The sequence below is a fragment of the Pantherophis guttatus genome, chromosome 3 (genome assembly GCF_059756535.1).
Source record: "Pantherophis guttatus breed Tessera chromosome 3, ASM5975653v1, whole genome shotgun sequence".
NCBI lineage: Eukaryota > Metazoa > Chordata > Lepidosauria > Squamata > Colubridae > Pantherophis > Pantherophis guttatus.
The window spans coordinates 178,866,448-178,891,130 of NC_142065.1; the positions used below are offsets into that span (position 1 = coordinate 178,866,448).

Sequence of the window (24,683 nt, forward strand, 5' to 3'; positions counted from 1 at the left end):
ATATGTATGTGTGTGTGTGCATGCTTGTGTGTTTCTCTGTGTTTCTGTGTGTAAGAGTCATATGTGCATGGAAGACAATCGTTGGTATATGGCAATAGAAATCATTTAATGTTATTAATGGGATCTGTAATTTTAAGTAGTTATTGCACTCTCTCTCACACAGAGACTATTTTTTTCTATTCCATTATTCCCTTTTTAGGAGCATGCCTTCAAGCAAGAATTAATATCCATATGTACTGGTACTTTCATTCAGACATATACACACAAACCCAAATATATATATAATTGTGGAAAGAGAGAAGTGGCAAGATTCAGTTCATCTGAACTGTCAATTTTATGTTGACAAAGTGAACATTATTTTCTGTCTGCTCTTCATTTTTAGGAAAGATCATCTTAACTTCTTCTTTGGGTATAAATAAATTGTACTTATACCCAGTGAGAACGGTTGCATGAATGCAACCCCCAACCCGAAATTGACTTAGAAAACAAAGTGTAACTGAATTCTCTCCTAAATATGGGAGTCCAGGGAGACATGTAAAGGTCTGTTCAATGTTGCAAGGCTAGGATGGTATTCTTCTGCAAACGTACAACTGGAAAGGAATATAACTATAAGGGTATTACAATCAGGTAAAAATATTCTAGCAAAATTAATAATTCTGGTTTTGCCTAGAATTTCAGCAAGAAATTGAACTTAAGGTGAACTGCCCAAAGAAACTGAGGCTTCATATTAAACAAGATCCTTGGAACCTCCCCAGCAGTGTTCAAAACCTTTCTCAAAGCATCCGAAAATTTGTGGAAGGTTAGTAATTCATCTACAGCAGATCTTGTTGTATTTTACTTAGACAGAAGTTATGAAATATAAAAGAACGTTTTGATAGCTTTTCAGATGTTTCATTAACCAATTGAGTATCATCATCAGTACAACGTGGGTAATTACACGTTACAACAGTAGCTACTGTTTATATACAGTAGCTACTGTTTATATACAGTAGCTTGCCCTCCCAGTATTGTTGGAGTTGTGTTTTTTTTCCTTAGTAGTTTGGAGCTTGGGGTATTGTCTTCTGCTTGATTGTTTGCTGGTGTTAATTTCTGCTTATCTGGGTGTTGGCTGCTAGAGAGATTCTGTTCTGGTCTTTTGTTTCCTTCTTAGATTTTTTTATTGTCTCTTTTGAAAGGTGTGTAAATACGATTTATGTTTATGTGTCTATTGCTAGCTGATTTGTCTTAATGCAAATCATTTATGGGTATGGATGCATGTGCTGAAATGAGGAAATTGACATTTGAAATTAGAGAACAGGAAGATAAACAATATTATTTGATATGGGACTTATTTTACCAATGGCTAGATAATAAAGCATGGAAATGAAATATGAAATATGAAATGGATGTAATAATAAAATATATAAAGCATTTTTTATGGGACATAAGCCATTGTTAAATAATTGGTAAATGAGAATATGGATATGGGATTAAACACAAAAGATTTGTAACCAATCGATACACTTTCTGTAATTGTAATGGATGATGATGGTTTTAAGTTTTGCTTAAAAATAAAAAGTTTTTTCAAAAAAAAAATAATTCAAATCATAACTATAGCCAAATTTAATAAGTAATATCCTCTCCAAGCTAGTTGGCAGCAAAACTGAGCCCTAAAATAATATTAATTAACAAGTATAAAACTGAACATTCCATATCTCAGCTCTTAAGTATAAGCAAATCCACATTTAGAAGATATAAAGTGTTTCCAGTAATCTAGTATGAACAAGAGACTGAAATTTAATATGAAAAAGTGAGATAAGTTTTCCTTTAAAGAGAACAAGTTCACAAGAATCCCCTTTTTAAAGAGGATTGTAAGTCACTTAGTAACTTTGGATAGTGAGATAAATATAAATTTAATAAATAAAAAGGACAATCAAACAGAAAGTAATTTAAATGCTCTCAAATTAGGTTACATAAAGTAACGAGCAAAAATGCTTAAACATTATGTTAATTGTAAGAATCTCCAATACAGCATTTTTTCAGGTCAGATGTCAGCAAATCCAAAGAACACCATCCAAAATACATGTAACATGTCTTTTGGATGGAACATAAAATACAAGTAACATTTTAATTCTGATCAAATAAACCAACAGTTTCTTTTTTTTATGTAAAACAATCTTTCTATTTAATTCATTCAGCTGATTATCATTCCTTGTTTTGAATTACTTCAGAATTTCAAAAAGCCTCTTTTGTAAGTCCAGCAAAAATAAGTAATTCCAATAGCTTTCTGGAATTGACATTTTTATTTCCTTCTTAAAAGCATCATCTGATATAGACACTTGTATATCTAATGACAAATTCTTGTTCACTTTGTTCTCAGACAGACTCTTACTTTTTCTGTAATAGCTTCTTCTGGGAACAGACGGTCCTGAGAAGACCCAGCACAGCTGACATTATTGATTCAAAGTCCAGATGCAATTCCTCAAAAATTCCTTTGAACATCATAATAAGTTGCCTGTCTCTAATGTGCATATACTTTTTAAAATCAATTAAAGGTCATAAAGATGCAGCTTCATTTTCTTATATTAAGGATCAAAGAATTCATCCAGCGTTTCCAGCCTTGTCATTTTGAAGGGACTTAATTTCTTTAAAACAATTAATAAGACAATTTCCAAAAGTGATTAGTAAAGGAAATGTGAAAATTATGGCTGGAGCAAGTATGGAAAATTTTCTCAGGTTCCAGTTTTCCAACCTTATGGAGACTATTGCTTTGCATAATTCTCATAAGATACAACCATATAGAGTACAGATTGAGGAACCTTACATACTCTTTTTGTCCAGAGAGGGTTGAAGGAACTGATCTACTCAACTGCTCCCTGTACTTAACTATAATCATTGGCTTTGTATCATGTGGAACCATCTTCAGCCTGCCATTCTTTTCTAGGAGTCCACTGCCTCATATATCTTTATGGTATCTTTTCCCTGGTCTTGCATCATAAAGTACCTGTTCCTAGTTTCCATAGCTGCAATCCCGTCTGTTTTACAATCTATCTGGATCCTTTCCATCTTGGTTTTGAATAAGTGCTTCAAACTCTCTCAAGGTCTCACCTTCTAGCCTGAGATCATTTTTTAAAAAAAATTTGATTTATATGCCGCCCTTCTCCGGAGACTCAGGGCGGTTTACAATGCGTTAAACAAACAATTTTTTATTATTCCAGCAATTTGTAAATACATTAATCATGGTAAATTTCAGGCTTCATTGAACAGTTTTGCTACGTCTTTAGTCTATTTTCTGAATCTATGTGCCATATTGACATATATGATTAAATATTTTTTTGCATACTATAGATAGTTATCCCTGAAATAATAAATGGTGTTTGATGGCAAAGCTATTATTGGTAATGTTACTGGACTTATTGTTTTCTCTGATTTTTCTTTAGATGGTATAAATATTTTACCCTATATGTATAGTCTTTGTATTTCATTGATAACTGTGTCATTTTGAATAGAAAAATATGAAGATCCTTGTTGTTCCTGTGCCTATTGATTGAAAGACATATTGCTTAATAATAGAAATTTAAGGTTGAATAGAAAGGGACAATCCGTCCCTGGCCTGAGTGCCAAACATGATTTTGTCTCTTCAGGATCTTCTATTTTTCTTTTTCCAGAGGTAAAAGCAAGAGTCCTTCTGGCACTTCTTCAATATACAGGTAATTTTTATTTAAAGCTGTTGATTAACTTTTGTAAATGTATTCATTTGTGCTCTCTCAGTTTGATTGTTTTCTTGCAGATGTTTCATTACCAAACTAAGTAACATCATGAATATGTGGTTTGATAATGGAACATCTGTAAGAAAACACCCAAGGTCAGAGATCACCAAGGATCCCACAGTTCAACTCTGAGCTACAAATATTCTTTTTATTGTTACTTAAGTAAATAAGTAAGTGAAATAGTTTAGTATTTAGTAATTGATATTAATCTGCTCTGGATAAGGTTACATCTTATGGACTTACAACTTATTTTTGAGGAACAGATGATAAATATGACCAGGAAGTTCTTTTGCATAAATCCATTTACAGGTGCTCCTTATTTAACAATGGCAATGGAGACCAGAATTTACACCACTAACTGACTCAGTCATAAAGTGTGATGTCATGTGGCTGCACTATTCACTGACAGAAATCCCAGTACTTCTAGTTGCCATTGTTAAGCAAATCATTCTTTGTCATTAAGCAAGAATGTCACATAGTCAACATTTGTAACTTTCTGCTAGCTTCCCTATTGATTTTGTTTGTCGGAAGCTGACAGTGAAGGTTGGAAATGGTGATCATGTGACCGATCATGTCATGTGACATTGTTACCAAGTCATTGTGAGCCAGGTGCCAAGCAGCTGAATTGTGATCATGTGCGGTGGGGATGCGGTGACAGCTACAATTATGTAGAAACATTGTAAGCTCCCTTTATTCAGCACCATCATAACTCTGAACAGTTGTTGAATGAGTGGTTGTTAACAAGGACTTCCTCTATAGATACATGAGTGAGAAAGATCCATGAATCTTATTGGACTTTCTGAGCAAGCACATATAAGATTGTGACATAAAGAGGTAACTGATCATTTATAATACAGAAGGCAGTTGCCATGAAAGTAGGCTAACTTATGGATATGTATTAGATGTACATGCAGAATAAAAAAATATTATCTCATACATATTTAAATTAAAGAAGATTCCATAGCAAATAATGTTTTTGACATTTGGATGTGTACTAAGGTAGAATAATTTAATAATTAAATTCATTTATGATGTACCTGTAGTCTACAAGCTTACTCTATGGCATTTCTTTGATTAGCCTGTGCAATCGAACCTATAAGTATATATATTATTTGGTGTTTAATAGCAATTTTTGTTCCCAGAAAACAAGATCAGTGCATAGGACTACACTTACTTTCTCATCAATTTAGATGATTTTCCACCTATTTTTCTTATTATGCTCTTTTCAGATAGTGAAATACAGCTCAGGAGAGACATGGTCTTCTGCCAGAGTCTAGTTGCTACAGTTTGTGCATTTTCAGAGCAATTAATGGCTGCCTTAAATCAAATGTTTGACAATGGTAAGGAGTGTGAAATGGAAACACAAGAGGCCAGTAGGAGATGGTTGGAACAGATATCTACTGCAGGTGTTCTCCTTTACTTCCAGTCACTGCTGTCACCAAACCTGGTGAGAAATCCTATGAATGTCTATATAATATTGACCAATACTTTATTATCCTGAACAAAACCTGAAATAAAATTTTGTAAAAGAGCAATTTTTCAATAATGCTGTTGAATATTTACTGATAACATTCTTTATTATTCTAAAGACTTGGTAAATCAGGAAGCCCCCACAGTGAGCTAAGTGGCAAATAAATTTAACAAATACTACTACTAATAACAATCCTTCAATAATATCTCTAATACCATCAAACATTAATATCTGCCTATCCTAGGTCCTTGAGAAGGTCTCAATAGGTGGATAAAAATGCCAGATCCAGTTTGAGCATCTGGCTGAATGTGTGACAATCTATAATATGCCAAAGTAAAAGAACCAATTAGCTCATATTAATATCCAAAATTACTTCTAGCCTTTTAGATCTTTTTGTTGCTTCTAATTATGAACATTTTCTTAATTTTGAAGGGCTCACTGAAGCTGGAACTGGGAAAAGTTTGAGACTATTGGACATAGTATTTCTGGCTCAATACCATTAACTACAATCCTTAAGCCCTCATTTGTGTGAAAATGTGGTTCTTCTCCCTTATATGTGATTTGGCTTCAGTCCAATTTTCTTCAGGACTTCTTTTGTAACCTGTGATACCAGGATCCATTTGATTAAATCTACTTAATTTCACTTAAGTTTCGATGAAGTGGTGGTACAGCTTAGTCATTAAATTGACTATAGCCTAGTTCTCATAGGACTTCTGTCTGGAATGAACATATTATATTGTAGTTGTTAATGCTGTTGAACATTGGTGTCTTAAATTTATATATTTTTAATTTATTCCATCATAAAATAGTTTCTTAAATAATACTGAGTTGTGATTATTTTTGATTTCTGTGGTTTTATATCCTATATTCCTCAATTTTGAAGTAGTTTTCCCCAGTGTGATATTTCAGGCCACCAATGTGTCTACAGAGATCTCTTGGCACCCATCAGCTCCCTTTTTAACTGAGCTTAATTTTCAACCAGTTATTTTCATTAGCAAAGAAAAATCTTGGAAAGCTACAAATGAAGTGTCAATCTCACACATGTGTACATCAAGTGTTGCTGGAAAATAAAAATAGCAAGTGGGTTCAGCCTAGTTGTTTGTTTGGAAATGTGTTCTTCTACAGAGGAAAAAAAAATCAAAGAATGATCTGGGTCTGGGATGTAGACAGATGAATCTTGAAGAGATTTTATGGGGAAGCAATGAACAGTTTCATATGTATACCTCTGGTGAATGGATGCTGTGATGCTGGAAACACACCAAATGAAATGGAATAATCAAACTACCATGGCAGGCCATTCTGTGTTTGTTTGTGTGTACTCATGATTGTGTAGCCATGATTTGTCCTCAGAATTTTAGATATTTATTTATTCATTCAATTTCTGCCCAATTCAACTAAGTGACTCTGGGCTTCTAACAATTCTAAAATTATAAAAGAATTAAGCTAGCAAATGTAAAAACATCCAGAAAATAAATACAAACAGCATAATAAATATAATTAACTAAGAGCCCCATGATTGGAATGTGAAAAACTTACAAATTATTTTAAAAGCCACAATACAGAACTTCATTTTCTTTTCAATATACTAAATATTTTAACTTACAAAGCCAGGGTAAGCACTTAAGCTTGGTTTACAGCCGGGGTGGGTTCTACTTACCTTTACTACCGGTTCGCAATGGGAGTGTGCATTGGATCAAATTGGATCTGACCGAGAAGGAGCTCAGCAGAAGCACCTCACTGAGGACTATGAGCATAGGCTTTCCAAGCAGAGGAAAGACTTGCGGGAATGCAAAGCCAGGTACAGGCGCCTGGAGGTTCAGCAGGCTGAGATGGTCAGCGAGTTCCAGGCCATGATGCAGTCCCTCTGGAAAAGGTCCTCTGGCTCTTCGCCACCAGTGGGACTTCCCTCCAGCCTTTGCCCAAAGCCCCACACCAGGAGGCTGAAGCAGACCCCAAGTCGGAATTTCTGCCTCCCTCCAACCCGAACAAAAAGACCCCGAAGGGGGAGACTCTCTGTAGTAACACAAGCGTTTATTGCATGTATCTGACCCAGGACCCCTGATTTAGTGCAATATAAAAAATGCACATAATTTTTCTGCGGACCACCAAAATTTTCTTGCGGACCACCAGTGGTCCATGAACCACCAGTTGGTGACTGCTGATTTATACAGTACACTATATTATCAACCTAATAAAACATTAGGTTGATGAAAGATAACTGACCTTTAATAGCTTAACGATGTCTCTGGAAATTGTGATACATCTACATTATTTCGCATTTAACTGATTAGAAAATAATCAGAAATTCCTTTTTCCTTCTAAGTTCTATAAATCTGCCTTCTAATAGGCTATAGTTCTATGTCAATGTTTTCTTTGTTAGCAACGTGAGAAAATTATAAATTATTTTAGAAGGCACACTAATACAAAACTTCATTTTCTTTTCAGTGTATTAAATATTGTAACATACAAAAGCCAGTGTAAGTACTTAAGCTTGGTTTGTAGTAACACATTTTAAATATACTCACTTACTTGAACAATTAAAATTCTGTGCAATTAAATTACACAGCCAACACAGTAATTAACTTTTGGTTCTGTATACATTGCTGCTAATAATTTGACAAGAGAAGATGGAGTAAAATTCAATAGAAGTCAATCCATATTAATTTACTGATGAGTCACTTTATTGCTTCAGTGAAAGAGGATATGACCATCTGCAGTTAATGTTTATAATAATCAATCTAGCATGATTACTACATTCTGTCTCTATATATTTCCAGACTGATGAACAAGCTATGCTAGAAGACACATTGATTGCATTATTTGATTTGGAGAAAGTTACATTTTATTTTAAACATTCTGAACAGGAACCTTTAGTAGCAAGTGAGTATTGTAAAGTATACTTAAATTTCCCCTTTCAATATTTGTTGTAAAATATTAGAGGATATAACTATACATTTTCATTTGTGTCACATTTGCTTGTATAGTAATCATCTTTGCATTGTTATGCATATGCAAAATTTTAAACTTTTAATCATTTTGAGGAGAATGGTAATACGGTATACAATATTTATCCCATCTTTCTTACTTCATAAGTAACTCAAGATGGCAAACATAATCCTTCCTCCTCCTTTTTTCCCCCCACAACAAGAAACCTGTGAGATGAGTTGAACTGAGAGGGAGTGATTGGCCCAAGGTCAACTTTCATGCCTGAAGTGGGATTAAAACTCATGGTCTCCTGGTTTCTAAGCCAACATCTTTACCTCAATGGTGAAATGTAAAATTTGTTACTACTGGTTCTGTGGGCATGGCTTGGTGGTGGTGGGAAAATATGACTGAGTGGACGTGGCCAACTTTTTGAAATGGTCCCATTTAGTATTCTCATTGGGATTTCATTTGTACCCAATAAATTAATGCTTCCTGTTAACATCCCCATTACTCCATGTAGTAGGCTATCTCTGCATTTTCATATCTTTAGCCAACAGTATAAGGTAAGGAAATTAACTATGTAATGATACTGTGACATAAAATTAATATTTTTACTTACACAAACATTGTGGCAGAAGGATTCAATGTTTAGCATTCAGATAGTGAGTCAATGTAGATTTTTAATTTCCTATTGTTGTGATATTTTGGTTGATGGTTGATTTAGTTTTACTTTTTCAAAATATTTGTAAATCTTTGCAAGAAATCCCAAAAACTTTGGATTGGTAATTTTGACTAAAATGTTATTTTATTTTATTTTTAGATATGCCAATCACATATCAAGCAGAAGGAAGTCGGCAAGCTATGAAAATTTATTTTTATCTTGATAGTTACAATTTTGAACAGCTTCCTCAGAGGCTGAAAAATGGTGGAGGTTTTAAACTTTACCCAGTTCTATTTGCACAAGGTAAAATATTTTCAAGTTCATCTTTTCTTAACAGTTTTTAAAAGCTTATAGGAAAAATAATACACAGTTACTGGCATTCTGAAGTATTCATGGATACAGCAGTATTTTGAAGAAAATCACATCATGCATAAGTAAAATGTATGTATTTTACTTATGCAAATATGTTATTCTACATATTTGAATATTTTATTGAGGATGTACTATAGCAGTGATGGCTAACCTTTTTGCCATCACGTGCCCCCCCGAGGCCCTCCGGAGACCGAAAGTTGGCAAACGGACCATTTCCAGCCTCCGGAGGGCCTCCGGGGTGGGGGAAGCTGTTTTTGCCCTCCCCAGACTCCTAGAGAGGCTCTGGAGGCTGGGGAGAGAGAAAAACGGACCTTCCTCACTACCCCCCCGAGGCCCTCTGGATGCAGGAAACAGCCTGTTTCCCTACTTCTGTTGGACCCAGAAGGCCTGAAAATCATCAGGCTGGCACGCACATGCGCGCTGGAGCTGAGCTCATGTGCCCACCAATATGGCTAGGGTTGCCATCACGGTCGTATAAGAATATGTATGTCCTCTATGCAACAGTGAAATACACAACATTCTTACTTAACATGTAGTATTATATATTTAAAGGTACAGAAAAGAACAAGTTTCTGATATCTTTCTACTTAAAGAAAATATTTCCTTCAGGAATGATTTTATTTTAGGTAATATGACCATGTGCATTTCAGTCCCATGTGTGTTTGTGTTAGCTGCGGAAAAGCAGTATCATATTTGGAGAATTACAGTATCTATAGATATATAGGAAAACTGGAAAAAATAAATCAATGGATCAGTCTGATATGAATCTGTGTTGTTTTCTTTGCATTCTTTTATAGCCCTGGAAAGTATGGAAGGATATTATTATAGAGACAATGTATCAGTAGAAGAATTTCAAGCCCAGATTAATGCAGCTTCATTGGAAAAAGTAAAACAATATAACCAAAAACTCAGGTGAGTAAATAACTATTTGTTATTTCTAAGCACAAACTTGGATCACGATGCTAAAACAATACGGGCAAAAGTCCTGCTTTAGTGGATCATAGTGTGCAAACACATTCAGTTTTTTCTTTTTTTCCAATCTGAAATCAGTCTAGTTAACATTTTGACTGATTACTGTATTTTTTGGACTATAAAACGCTCCGGACTATAAGATGCACCTAGCTTTTGGGGAAGAAAACAAGAAAAAAAATCTTTCCCTGCCTCCCAGCAATTTGCCTCCTTGCAGCAAACAGCAAACAGCCTGGTCAGCTTCAGCATAGCCTGATTTAGCACGAGCAGCTGATTGGCAGTTGGATCGGCCTCCCGGAACACCGCTGATCAGCTGTTCCAGGTTGTGAGGATTGCTGCTGCCCATCGCTCCCATCTCCCCCACCACCTATTGCCACCTCTGCGTGCCCCACCGCCGCCTATCCCTGCCGCCTGGAACGGTCTGAAAATGGGGCACACAGAGATAAAAAATGGGACTTGCGGTGGCCAAAAATCAGGTGCATGGAGGCCAAAAACGGGACATGCAGAGGCCAAAAATGGGGCATGTAGAGGTAATAATAGGCGGCGGTGGTGATGGGTGTGGTGATTCTCGCAATCTGGAATAGCTGATAGGTGGTATTCCAGGAGGCAGATCCAACCGCCAATCAGCTGCTCATGATAAATCAGGCTGTGCTGAAGCTGACCAGGCTGTTTGCTTTTTGCTGCAAGGAGGCAAATTGCTGGGAGGCAGAGGCTGAAGGGTAGGGGCTGGCGGATGGGTGGTAACATTACCACCCACTTCTGGGGGGGGGACAGTAAAGTGCATTTTATACACCAAAAAATACGGTATATAGGGAAAATAAAAACTGAATATATCACATATAATTTTCAATATAATCCCTATAACCTATTCAGCCAACTTTACATGCATATTTTGAACTTCATATGTACTATGGTTTTTGTTTTATTATTTCACTCCATGATTTGATTTTTTCCAGTACTGTGAATCTTCAAGTATATCAAGATAATTTTGTTGTAAAACTGCCTCTTTTAAAGATATGGAAGTGAATCTAAGTGTTACTAGTTATGTAAAAAAGACTGATGGGCATATAATACCAAATCATCTCTTATGAACATGATAACTTAGCTGATGAGTTTTTAATGTGGTGAATTTCTCATTAACTTAGTAATGTGATTTTTAAAAAACAGTAATTCATATTTTTCTCACAAATTAAAATAGATGTTCAGATTAGAAGGAAAATTTGTATTTCATCTTTCCTTCCAAATGCTTTACAACTTAGTCTTTTTATTGCTTGGGCGGTTTAAAGACAAATAACAGTAAATTTCTTTCAGTACCACAGTGCATCAGAACAGTATATTATCTTTCATTCTTCTCTCTCAGTAACAAAAGCATTATTTTATATTGTACAAAGTAATTGTATTTCTATGTGAATCCAACTTTATCAACAAATATGTTGAGTTAGCAACAGCTGTAATGTCATTCATGCACACTCCTTTGTTATATTTCCCTTCTGTCCTGTTCCAAACAATAGACTTATTGCTATATTGTTTTCACAATGCAACACAATTCCTTTTCAGGTTGAATATATCCCCATGGTATGCCAAATGATAAAACCAAGACAAAGTTCTAGTTTAGTAGACTGCAGTCCTAAGAACTAAATCTGTTTTTCTAATCTCCATTTGTTTAATTCCTTTTCAACCTGAAAAGGTTTACACCTTTGAAAGTTGTGCATGCTTCAAAAAATGTTCATGCTTTATATTTCATGAAAGCTCAGCATTACTCTACAATTTATTAGCAAAACTGCTTCTATTTTAGATTTGATCAAAAGTCTGAAAAAATATATTGTTTTTCAAGAAAGTTTGATGTGCTTATCAAACTTTCTGCCAATGGCACTTGGATTTTGTAATTAGTCTTTGCTAATTCTGTTTTCTTCAGGACACTTTAAAAAATTGCTTTGTTTTGTTTTGTTTTCAGGTTGTATTAAGGTTTAGCGGTGTCTATTTACTCTGAACCTGGGTTGATTGGAAGATGATTTCAATCAGAATAAATTTCCAGAATGATCCTTATGGGGCTAGGAGATAACTTCATCTGCATTCCTAGATTGTATTGATATATTAGGTAGAAGGTTGCTAATTTAAGTGTTGCCTGAGGATTTTAAAAAAATAAAATAATATATAATACAAGTTGAAATCTCATTTTATTTAAGTGTTTATTTATTCAATTTACGTGGCCGCCCATCCCATTAAGTAACTATGGGATGGCAAACAATCTTAATAAATTCAAAACCAATTTGAATAGAAAAATTAAAATATGTAACAACTGAGGAGGATGTGTCAGTCAATGGTGGTTAGCATAACTATGAAACAGGAGGTTGATTGTCCTTTGTTGGACATTTTCAAAAGAATTTTGATACTTATTTTAGGAGGATAGCGTAGAATCTCTGTGGTGGGCATGAAGTTGAAGTAACTGATTTCTAAGATCCCTTTCAACCTTTACATTCTATAATCCTATGTTAAGATCTGTCAACATATTTTGCAGCAATGAATTCCACTGGTTCATTATGCAGTGTATGGATAAATACTTTCTTTTGTCTGTTCGTAATTGCCTTCAAATCAGCTTCATTGGAACAATCCTGGTCCTAGTGTTTTGACAGAGGGGAAAAACTCACGCTCAAACCAGATTTACAAAACGGGTTTTTGTTTTTGTCCTTTTCTTCAGAGAGGTGGAACAGGAATAGCTTCTGAGCTGCAAAGTGGGGCTCTAGTTCGTATGCATTTCTCTTTCAGTTTTCCTCACTCCCAAACCACTGATATATGTTTGGGGAGGTGATATGGGCGGGAAACCTCACATTGCTTTTCCTAACTCCACTACAAAGCTAAACAATGCATTTATTCAAAGACAGCTGAATGCATACTCTTTTTATCCTAGTGGACACAACTTCCCCCAACACTAAGGAAGGGTAGAGAGGTGAATTCCACCCATACATAAGATATAATTTTCATTCCTGCCAGCTTTCTCTCTTGCTCTCTCTCCCTAATCCCAGGTTTGCAAAGCTGAAAGTCACATTTTTAAAAAAGGAAGAAAAAATTTGGTGGGTGGGTGGAGGATGAGAAGAAAGTGGTGGCAAACCTGTCTTCATTTTTATAAAGCCGTCCAACTGAACCAATGTGACACAGAGTGTATGCAACAATAAACAAGCAACTCCCCCATCACACAACATTAAAAGATTCACTATACAATATATAAATATAAGAGGAAAAATATGAAACGTTCAGCTTCCTTTTGTACTAGTTGCGATGTGGTGAGAGAGGTAGAACAGCAAAGAAGGAAAATAGAGCAGTCAGCCTCCTGTCAAATGTGATGAGGCAAGGGAATTCTGTGTTTCACCAGAGAATTTTGAACTGCAGATGGTGAGGACAATTGGGGAAAAGGTGAATTGTATTAAAATGCATTGAGCATTAGTTGCAAATGGAGCAGATGTTGGTATACAGTAGCAGACTCATGCTCTTACATTAAATAACCTGGGCTTACCAACAGAAGGTTTAAAATTCTGCTCCTTCACCCGGGGAATGATAGGTAGTAAGTCAGACAAGCCAACCTTGATGTAGAACAGTACCAAGTTTTCTCTGTCAGTATACAGGTATTCTAAGTTTACAACAACAAAAAAACAACGACCCTCAAAAATATCTACTAAATTTTAAAAGCTATAAAGCAAACAATTTCTGTACATGCATAAGCATTAAGATTTCATCCTTATCATTTTAAGTAGATTAAAAATGGTGTTTTTTTTCAGATAATATGCCAACTTTTCCATTAGCTTTCTTCATAACATCTGATTGAGGTTCTCAACAATCATTTAATAATTAAGTGAAGTGCTTTGCAAATTTGTATGCTAGCCACTGCTTTCCAGTTTCTCAGAAACACCAAATACTCTTTTGTGAAAAGCCACTGGAAGTTGCTCTATCAGTTTTCACTCATGTGTCAGCTAATTAAGGAGGAAATATTTTTTTTGATATGTCATATTTTAAAAGTCTAATTAGTATTTGGGAAGAATAGCTTTACCTCCATAGCCAGTTTGATGTAGTGGGTAAGGCACTGGACCAGAAACTAGGAGGCCATGATGAATTCTAGTCCTGCTTTAGATACAAAGCCAACTGCTGTTTTTTCACTTGTGCTGAAAAAAAGTTCAGAACAATATTTAAAAAGGACTCTCCCAGCAGCACCTATATAATGACCATGTATAGAAAACAGTGAAGTTACGTTTGTAGAGGTATGCACCACTCCAAATTAATCATGTCTGCATTCACACACAAACAAACAATCGTAAGATTTTAATTTTAGAAGTAGTTTGTTGTGTACCACTGAATCAAAGGCTTTACAGAAGTCTATATAAATTGCATCTATTGCTTTACCCTGGTCAAATTGTGAAATCCATACGTTTTTGCAGTGTAAGAGTTGCAGATTGCAGGACAATTTTTTTGTGAAGCCAAACAGCTGTTAGAGAGTAGGTTGTTTTTCTCTAAGTAGCAGGTAATGGATTAGTTATGATTGATTCCATGACTTCGCAGGTGACACAACATAATAAGATTGGTCTGTAATTTTCAACTAGGCTGGGGTCACCCTTTTTGAAGAAAGGGATGACCTATTGTGAGCATGCATTTTTATTTACTCTGGTGATTTTCAAAAAAGTTGCTGTTATTGTGATCAAATCCTGTATGAACATCAAGAATTCTAAACATGTAAAAAAGAATTCTATAACTTAAAATTCTATTCTCTTTACTGTCTCTTGAACATTTGTTTATATTCTGTAGTAGAATGCTTTTAATTCAGCTTTGAGTAATTATTTTTAGCACAATATCATTCCACATAGGGATTCATAAAGCAGTTCATATTTAATGTCCTGTAATTTCAGGTTGTAAATACTTTAGCATGTCACAAAGAGATTAAATGCATTTATTTTATAAATGTTCTTGAGAAATATTAATATATTATGGGTGTCTTTTTTGCAGAGCATTTTATCTGGACAAATCAAATCTTCCTCCTAATTCAACATCAAAAGCTGCTTATATAGATAAGGTAAATCAATAGATGTGATTAAAGTAACATTTGCATATGCTGTACAGGTTAGTCCTCACTTGTGACCACAATTGAGCCCAACATTTCTGTTGCTAAGACAGAAGACAGTTGTTAAGTGAATTTTTCCCCATTTTACTACCTTTCTTTCTCTTATTCAATGAATAAGTGTGGTTAAGTTAGTAACACGGGTTGTTAAGTGAATCTGGCTTTCCCATTGACTTTGTTTGTCAGATCATCACAAAAGGTGATCACATGATCTTGGGATACTACAACCATCATAAATACATGCCAGGTGCCAAGTACCCAGATTTTGATCATGTGCAATCATGAATGGGATGCAACAGTCGTAAGTGTGAAAAATGGTCATAGGTCATTTTTTCAGTGCTGTTGTAACTTCGAATAGTCAGTAAATGAATGGATGTAAGTTGAGGTCTACCTGTATTGTGAAGCATATTTGTGCATGCTGTTACATGAACAAAAATGCATTATATTTCACATATATATGAATATAACCTTAAATTGCATGAAATGTCCCTCAGTAATATAATTTAAGTGCTGAATATTGAGAAATTGGAAATTGGATCTAATAGGCTTGTCTTCCAAGCCTATTAGATTTACAACTGCAATTAATTTGTTCGGCATGGTGAGTGACTATGTAAGTTTAAAGATGTCAGATATCACATTTGTTTTCATCTCATGGTGTGAGATTTTCATTCTGTTGAGGACACCATTGTTGGGCTGTGCTTAGCCTTAATCTGATCAGTGTTTTCAGAAAAAAAGTATGTAGTAGTAAAAAAATTACAGTTAATGTCTACTTGTCATATATGTTTATTGAGAGTCACTAGATAGAATAGTATAACTATTCTAGTGCAGTGAAAAGCAATTAAGAAATCATTGAAGTGAAAGATAATGCCTAAGAGATTGCCAAAGAGAATATAAAGAGACATGGTGAACAAAATTAGACCCATATGAGAAAGAACCTTTTCTGTGTGGTTTTGTAAAGTAATGCAATCTCTTCCACAAACCTTTAGCTGATTTTAATCTTACCTGATTTTAATTGTGTTGCATTGATTTCACTTGTATATTTTATCATTTATGTTTTTGCTTGTTATAGGTTTCTGTAGATATTGTACAGTCAGAACTTCAGGACTTAAGTTTAATAAATGGTCATCATTAGGGTTATAAAAAGAATAACAGTTAGGATTTCATCTTTACAGGATGTTCAAGACAGCTGCATTTAAAAAAAATTTGTTGGATCATACCGCATATTCAGTATATTGTCTTTTAATGATAATAGCATTGCATTTTACTTGGCAGCTAATGAGGCCTATCAATTCTTTGGATGAGCTTTACCGATTAATGGCATCGTTCATAAGATCCAAGCGCACAGCAGCCTGTGCTTACACAGCTTGTAGTGCTTCTGGAGTTGGACTACTGTCTGTCTCTTCAGAACTCTGCAGCCGCCTGGGAGCTTGTCACATCGTCTTATGCAACAGTGGAGTTCACCGGTATGGTAATTTATCTTTTCTAAAAATTACTGTTAATTGCTGTCCTGACTCAAGAATAAGAAGATGGGTATGGATATGGATATGGATATCAATAACTATCTTGCAATTATTTATGCTGCTCCAGTTATTAGCAATATAGAACTGCCTCACAGAAAATTGTAAAATAATTCCAATAGTGGAATGCATGAGTGGAATTCTATTGGGCCATCATGATAATATGTAGCATTTTTCACATTCTGTAAAATACATATTTTAAAATGGAATTGACATTCGTCAAAACAAATTGGTTCTACATGCATATCCTAGTATTCTTCTTCAATACATGGTGATATTGCGAAGTTCTCTCAACAGATTGAAGTGTCAGTCTATATATTGCATTAGAGCCTTCAATTCAACTAGAGACATAGTATATAACAAAAATTGCTCTGAAACTGCTTCTAAGTGCTCCCAACCTTATCCTGAAGTTATTCTTTTTCCTTAGCAGAAGATAGTAGACTGTGTTTCTCTAACGTTCATCTGGATTACCTCATTAAACCCAGAGCCAGTAACAATGCAAAATAATAACAATCACACTCCAGAACATTACATTTGCATTTGATGCTATTGTACTGTTCCATCAATATGCCTTTTACCCAAACCTGTTACAGATAGACCTTAATTTACGACCACAAATGAGGCAGGAATTTTGGCTGTACGTTGTTGCACAAAGGAGTTCACCATCTTTTTATGTGGTGAGCTATGTATTTGTGATGGGGAGGCCAAAAAGAAACCTTTGTTTTAAAAAGTCAGAAATGGCTCATTCAGTCATTCAGCTATTTTAACTACAACAAACAGACAAATGTACTCATAAACCTCATAGAGATCTTTATACTAACCATGTGGCTATCTTGACAAGCAAGTAGGGGTATTATGCGACATGGCCCTGAAGCTTGTTTATACCGAATATCTGCCATATCATGTCTTAAGCATGAATAGTAATGCCTATACAGAATCATATTCTTTTCATTTTTCTTTATAGAATATAGATATACAAATGATTGAGCTACTTGTTGCTAGAAATATAAAATAATCTACTGACTTCTTAGCTTATGAAAGGCCCCCAGTTTTCCAGAACAAGTGCCGGGAACATAAGAACCTATCTGTCAATCTTCCTTTAGTGGAGATCTTTTTGAAAATAGAAATAAACTATTTATACAATTACAGTACAATTCTATACTTCGCAAGGATAATAACCTTTTATAGCAAATAAGTTTCTGGATTCACTTTTGGTTCGTAAAACACAATTTGAGCCATCTTTCCAACTGCGCTCTTGCTCTGTATTTTGCTCAGTTTCCAAAAAAGAAAAAGTAATAATGGCTGTATCGGAATTATAACTGTCAATTGCAATTTGTACAATTCATTATTTTATAACAATAAGATTGTTTTTAAACAGCCTAAAACTCCGATTTTTCAGTTTTGATTCTCGTTACCTAGATTTGTTATTATTCTCTATAACACTTAATAACTAGAAGAAAAAATAAAGTGCATACTAGAAATTAAGACAGCAATGAAAGTTTTGTACCCTAGGAGAGATTGTTTTAGTGGAAAAAAATCTGCATTATTAACTATTGCAAGTGTAGATATAAAACAAAATGACAATATTGAAATGGACGTGAAATACTGTAAAGACTGAAATAAAATCTGGAATTCTTGAAATATTCTGTGAATTCTTGAAATTGGGACCATGAAATCTCGGCGTTTTAAAGACCTTATTCTGTCTTTCGATTTCTATATATGCATATATGCCTGCAAATATAATATATGAAGATGGTAAAAATATGAAGATGGTACATATCTCTGAGGGAGTAGGGTTGCTTGGTACTTCTAGAGGCAATATTTAAACTATTTTGTTACATAGGCTATTTCCCTTTGCTTTGTAAAGGGTATCAGCAATAAAGGGAAGGCATCAGAAGAGAACTAAAATTTTAATGGGTAGGTATAATAATAATACAGACTTTTGGAACTCTCTGTATTTTGAATAAAATCCTAATATAATTGACATTATCATAAAAAACTAATTTATTTAAAGATCATTAATAAGTGAAGCAAAGTTAATAGAACGAGTAAATAGTAGAAGGAAAAGCTGGTAGGATATTTATTTAGCAAATGAGAATATAAAATCTAAAATTAATATTCAAAATATTGTTTTTTAAAGTTATTCAGTAAAAAGAATAATTAGTAACAATTGTTTGAAGTGTATATGAGAGATTTATCATATAAGTTGGGAATAGGGGGAAGAAGTGATAAAATATACATCATAATTTTCTGATACAAACTGCCCCTTACATACTTGTGTACTTGTGACATAAGAATGAAGGGGAAGAATGAATCTTGACATTGCTAGACATGTTTTATTATTTTGGCATAATCTTGGCTAGCTGCAGATGACTAGGATATTAACTGCTGGTTTGGTTCTCTATACTTTTTTAATTTCAGGGAAGAGAATTAAATATCTAATATCCAACAGCTGAAAAAAAAATAGAGTAAAAATGCATAAATTTGAGCAATCTCTAATATTGTATCAAAGCAAAAAAGAGTTCTTGTACCACAGTATTTCACTGTAATATATAGTTCTTCCTTTTAAGCCTTACAGCATTATGTGGGGTATGTTTAGATTTACTATCAGACATAAAAATAAATTTGGTCTCTTTTTGGGGCGTATTATCAAGCTAACTTTCTAAGTTAGTAATTGAATTTGAAAATTAAAATGTTACAACAGCAGCTTACAGCAGATTATAATGCCATTTTAATTCTTGTCTGATTTATGGTTAATGCATTTACATTAAATATAGCCTTAAAAATACCAACATTGAATGTGTTTGTAAGCCACCTGGGGCCACCTATGTGTGAATTATAAATTTGTTTAATATATAAAATAAATACTTTAATTGATTTCTCTGATTTCGGTTTAGTTGCACTCTGAGCATCACTTTAGAGCAAGCAATAATTCTTGCTCGGAGTCATGGTCTACCTCCTCGCTATATCCTCCAAGCTACAGATGTGATGCGCAAGCAAGTAAGTTATACCTCTTTTTAGTGGCCTTTTTTCAAGATTATATATACACAACTTGAATAGATACAACTCTTTTAATGTATTTATCTTCATAGGACCACAGTTCTAGCCATCAGCTTGAGCTTATTGCCCTTCTTTGATCTCTTGCAATTTCCCTGAGCCTAGATTCCTATTTTGGGAATTATTTTCTGCCTAAAATTGCATTTGCCTTTTTTTTTTTTTTTTGCAACCACATGGGTCATATTCAGTTTGAAATCAATTATTATTCTAGCATCTTTCTTTTAAGTGCCATTACCAAGCCAAGGATCCCATATATTATGTCTGTAACAACCTGCAATTTTTGGTTAATTTTTTTCTTTAGTCTCAATTCATTACTCTGGCCTAGCGAGATCATTTAAAATTTTTATGTTAGTCTTCTTAAGATATTCAAATTAGATGTTTTAATGATTTATAAGTATTTTAATGGTTTTACTGTTTTTATTGTTTTAAAATGTTTTAAAGATTTTAATTGCAATATGTTTCTGAATTGTGAACTGCCCAGAATCTTTTGCTGAAATGGGCAGCTATAGAAAACAAACAACAAACAAGCTATCTCAGCAATTTTGCATTATCTGTAGATTTGTTCCACATTTCTTCTACTTGTTAATACCAGTCATCAATAAAATATGGAACATTCCAAGACTCAGTACTGAATCCTGTGGCCTCATTTCAGTTTGATGAGGAACCATTGATTAGTGCTATTTGAACACGATTTTCAAGCCAGCAATGTGCTCACTGAATTAGCATGATGTCCAGCCCACATTTGTCAAGTATGTTGTTAAAAATATGTAGCACTTGGATTGAAAACTAAGAAAGCGCTATGGAGTTGCATGCATACTATACCTGTCAATATTTCCTTAAAGAACTGGTAGGTTCAATAACAGAAAATTACATGAATTAGAGAAGTACCAACAGCGTGAAACAAGATGTTTTGGAATGGCATGGGTACAGTGTTGTCACCTTATTAACTCAAATGCATAATTGTGCAGCTATTTATACAAGTCCCAAAAAAGATGAGGTTTCTTTAAAGAGGCACTTAGAGTTTGAGAAGGACAAGAACATCAGCATTTTTATGCATATATTTCTGATATACAAGTAAAAATAATTATTTATATAGTCTTCCTTTTTCATTTTTGAAGGTTAGTTTGGTAATTACAAATAGCAAATGCTTAAAAAAACTGTATGGGAAGCACAACTATTTTTCATTTTTACAGGGAGCAAGAGTTCAAAATACTGCAAAGAATTTAGGAATTAGGGACCGAACACCACCAACTGCTCCAAGGTAACTTAACAGTTCAATCTATTTCTTTTTCCTGAAATAATTTTAAAAAATTTTGCCAGATATATTTCCTGGATTTGAAATAATATTTAAACACAGATTTTTTTTTTCCTTTTTAGAATCCGTTTTTAATGTAATTATTTTTACTTACCAATTGGTTTCTCAGCAGGAACACCATCAAGTTTAAAAAATGTAGTAATACTAGACAAAAGTGACAATTTGTGTTCTGAATTATTTTTTTTACAAAGAGTTCATTAAAACTAGTACATGAAGAACTCTTGGTACCAAAAATATTACAGTACAAATATTACATCTTGCTCATAACACAGAATGGTGCTTAGCTACATCCTGTCAGTGATGTCAGTGAGATGTCAGTGAAACTTTGAAATAATTACTCATATTAAAGTTGTATTTTAAAGCCCCCCAATATTTCTGTAGTTTAAATTTCTAAAGTACTGGTAGAAAATAAATGCTAAATGTTGGTTATGCCTTCGTCCCAAAATACAGTGATCCCTTCCATTTAATTAGTGGTAGAACTGGGAAAAGCAGAAGACTCTTTGCATCCCTCTCTACTTGCTATTATGAGATGCCATTGGACATATATAAATACAGGAATAACATGTTGATGCATAGGGGGTGGGTGGGAAGAGCTAGTATCTACAATTATTCTCTGATCAATTGCTGAAGAATTCTCTTGCTGAGGATCGCTTCAGATGGTGACAGATCTAATTGGGGATGAACATGAGCCTCCTTCTAATCCTGTGACACTATTGCAAGTCCCAAAAATAAAATTGCAATTTCTCACTATCCCACAAAACATGTTTTCAAATAATGAGAATTACAAGCTGAAGCTGCCAAATTTTGCTATGTTGCCTGGGGCTGAATTGTGTGAATTTGAAGGGAATGTCTGGCTTTTATTATCTTCCACTATAATGGCGGGACTGTTTAAAGGGCCTGACACACATGTCGTCCTCGTTTAGCAACCATAATTGGAACTGATAACTAGGTCACTAAGTGGAAAAATCACATAATTGTGACTGTGCTTATGATTTTACTTCAGCATTACTTTTTTCCCCACATCCTCCCCAGTGGAATGCTCATCCCAGTGCTGGGTTAATTAACAAGAAGGAAATTAATGCTTATATTAATTGGAGAGGAAGGGATTATAAAAGAGTAAGCAGGCAATAATGGGAAATGCATCAAAAGAAATGTGCTGAGTCTGGCTGTTTGTCTACCACTCTTAGGGCTGGAAACTGTGATCACGCTAGGCAAATAGCCAGAATGTTCTCCATTGGGTGCCTGCTTATTCTCATATAAATTCTTCTTTTCCAATCTCTTCACTGCAAGGGGAAAAAAGGGCGGGGGAAAACAGGTCAGGCACAAAAACACGTGCTGACTTTAATGACTGAGAAAGAAAAAGATGCTGCAAAGGTCATAAATACTAAGGTCATCAGCCGAGAGCTCAGGGCAGGGGCGGGAGGGTGGCGGTCATTCTAAGAGAAGGTCTTGATCCGAGGGAGACCACTGTACCTCAGATAGCCGGATGTGAGTCCCTTTTTGTGAAGTGGGGTCGTGGGGTGCAGATGGGTTTGTTGATCACGTACCTGGCTCCCTGCCACGTGGCAACGACCCTGCCCGAACTTCTCAATGTTATAGCCAAGGTGGCGGCTGATACCCCCAGACTTGTGGTCATGGGGGATTTCAATCTGCCATCTATCGGTGAAACATCTGAGGTAGCTCGGGAGTTCATGGCTTCCATGACGGCCATGGACCTGACCCAAGTAATTCACGGCCCTACTCACATGGGGGGACACACTCTGGACTTAGTTTTTATCTCTGGTCAGTGGTTGAGTGGCCTTGATATAGGGGATATAGATATTGAACCCTTGTCATGGTCTGACCACTCACTCCTTCGACTTGACTTTCTGACCGCCGCACCCCGTCGCAGGGAGGCGGAGCCGACCAGGTGGTTCCGCCCCAGGCACCTGATGGATCCTGATAGGTTCCAGATGGAGCTTGGGCCATTTCCTGAGACTCTAGCTCATGACTCGGCTGATGACCTGGTGGCCGCCTGGGATAGTGCGGCTGCCGGGGCTTTGGACCGGGTCATGCCTTTGCGGCCTCTGACTCGGCACCGAACTCACTTAGCTCCTTGGTTCTCCAAGGAGCTGAGGGAGATGAAGCGCCAGAAAAGATGCCTAGAGAGCGGTTGGAGGGCCAGTCGTTCCGAATCTGACTTGACACTGGTAAGGTCTCATATTAAGACCTACCTAGTGGCGATAAAAGCGGCGAAATCTAGCTATTTTGCCACTCTTATCGTGTCATCAGATAACCGCCCAGCCACCCTGTTCAGGGTGACCCGCTCCCTTCTCCATCTGGGAGCGCAGGAGGACCCCTTGCAGGCCCAAGCTGAGGATTTTGTACAGTATCTGTATGATAAAATAACTCAGATTCGGGAAGACTTGGCCACTGACTGGGTTAGTTCAGACGAGATGACTGAGGCAGGCCTTGAGAGTGTTATCTGGGAGGAGTTCGATCCTGTGGCTCCCGAGGACGTGGACAGGATCTTGGGATGGCTGAACACGACCACATGTTTATTGGACCCGTGTCCCTCCTGGTTGGTGCTGGCTTCCTGGGAGGTTACACGAGGCTGGCTCAACGCTTCTTTGAGCGAGGGTGTCCTGCCGGCCACCTTGAAAGAGGCGGTGGTGAGGCCTCTCCTCAAGAAGCCATCCCTGGATCCGGCTCTTTTGGCTAACTATCGTCCAGTCTCCAACCTTCATTTTATTGCAAAGGTTGTTGAGAGTGTGGTGGCGCGACAGCTTCCCCAGGACCTGGATAAAGCTGTCTATTTGGATCCGCTCCAGTCCGGCTTCAGACCTGGGTACAGCATGGAAACGGCATTGGTCGCGTTGGTGGATGATCTCTGGAGGGCCCGGGATAGGGGTTATTCCTCTATCCTGGTCCTATTAGACCTCTCGGCGGCTTTTGATACCATTGACCATGGTATCATGTTGCGCCGGCTGGAGGAACTGGGAGTGGGGGGCACTGTTTTGCGGTGGTTCTCCTATCCGACCGGTCGCAATCCGTGTTGACGGTGGCAGCGGTCGACCCCAAGGCGCCTTGTTTGTAGGGTGCAACAAGGGTCGGTGCACTCGCCCCTCCTGTTCAACATTTATGTGAAGCCGCTGGGTGAGATCATCCGTGGTTTTGGGGTGGAGTTCCATCAGTACGCTGATGATACTCAGCTGTACATTTCCACCCCAGACCATCCCAACCATGCCTTGGAAGTGATGTTCCAGTGCCTGGAGGCCGTGCGGGTCTGGATGGGGAGAAACAGGCTTCGACTCAACCCTTCCAAGACCGAGTGGCTGTGGCTGCCGGCGTCCCGGTATAGCCAGCTGACGCCATCGCTGGTTATTGGGGGCGAATCATTGGCCCCCACGGAAGGGGCCCGCAACTTGGGTGTCCTCCTGGACGCATGGCTGTCTTTAGAAGGGCATATGATGGCCGTGGCCAGGGGGGCTTTTTACCAGGTTCGCCTGATATGCCAGTTGCGCCCCTTTCTGGACAGGGACTCCCTACGCACGGTCACTCAAACAC

At 36.3% G+C, this 24,683-nt stretch overlaps 1 protein-coding gene across 1 annotated transcript in view; it reads left to right on the forward strand.

Annotated features, from left to right (window-relative positions):
* Positions 1 to 24,683, forward strand: part of PREX2 (phosphatidylinositol-3,4,5-trisphosphate dependent Rac exchange factor 2) — a 102,177-nt gene that overhangs the window by 70,731 nt on the left and 6,763 nt on the right. Inside the window, exons 30-39 of the mRNA XM_034429932.3 lie at positions 671 to 799; positions 3,648 to 3,689; positions 4,979 to 5,196; positions 7,998 to 8,100; positions 8,966 to 9,109; positions 9,976 to 10,090; positions 15,137 to 15,203; positions 16,521 to 16,711; positions 19,663 to 19,765; positions 21,016 to 21,083. Coding sequence (XP_034285823.1) covers positions 671 to 799; positions 3,648 to 3,689; positions 4,979 to 5,196; positions 7,998 to 8,100; positions 8,966 to 9,109; positions 9,976 to 10,090; positions 15,137 to 15,203; positions 16,521 to 16,711; positions 19,663 to 19,765; positions 21,016 to 21,083 — 1,180 coding nt within the window. The remainder of the gene's footprint in view (positions 1 to 670; positions 800 to 3,647; positions 3,690 to 4,978; positions 5,197 to 7,997; positions 8,101 to 8,965; positions 9,110 to 9,975; positions 10,091 to 15,136; positions 15,204 to 16,520; positions 16,712 to 19,662; positions 19,766 to 21,015; positions 21,084 to 24,683) is intronic.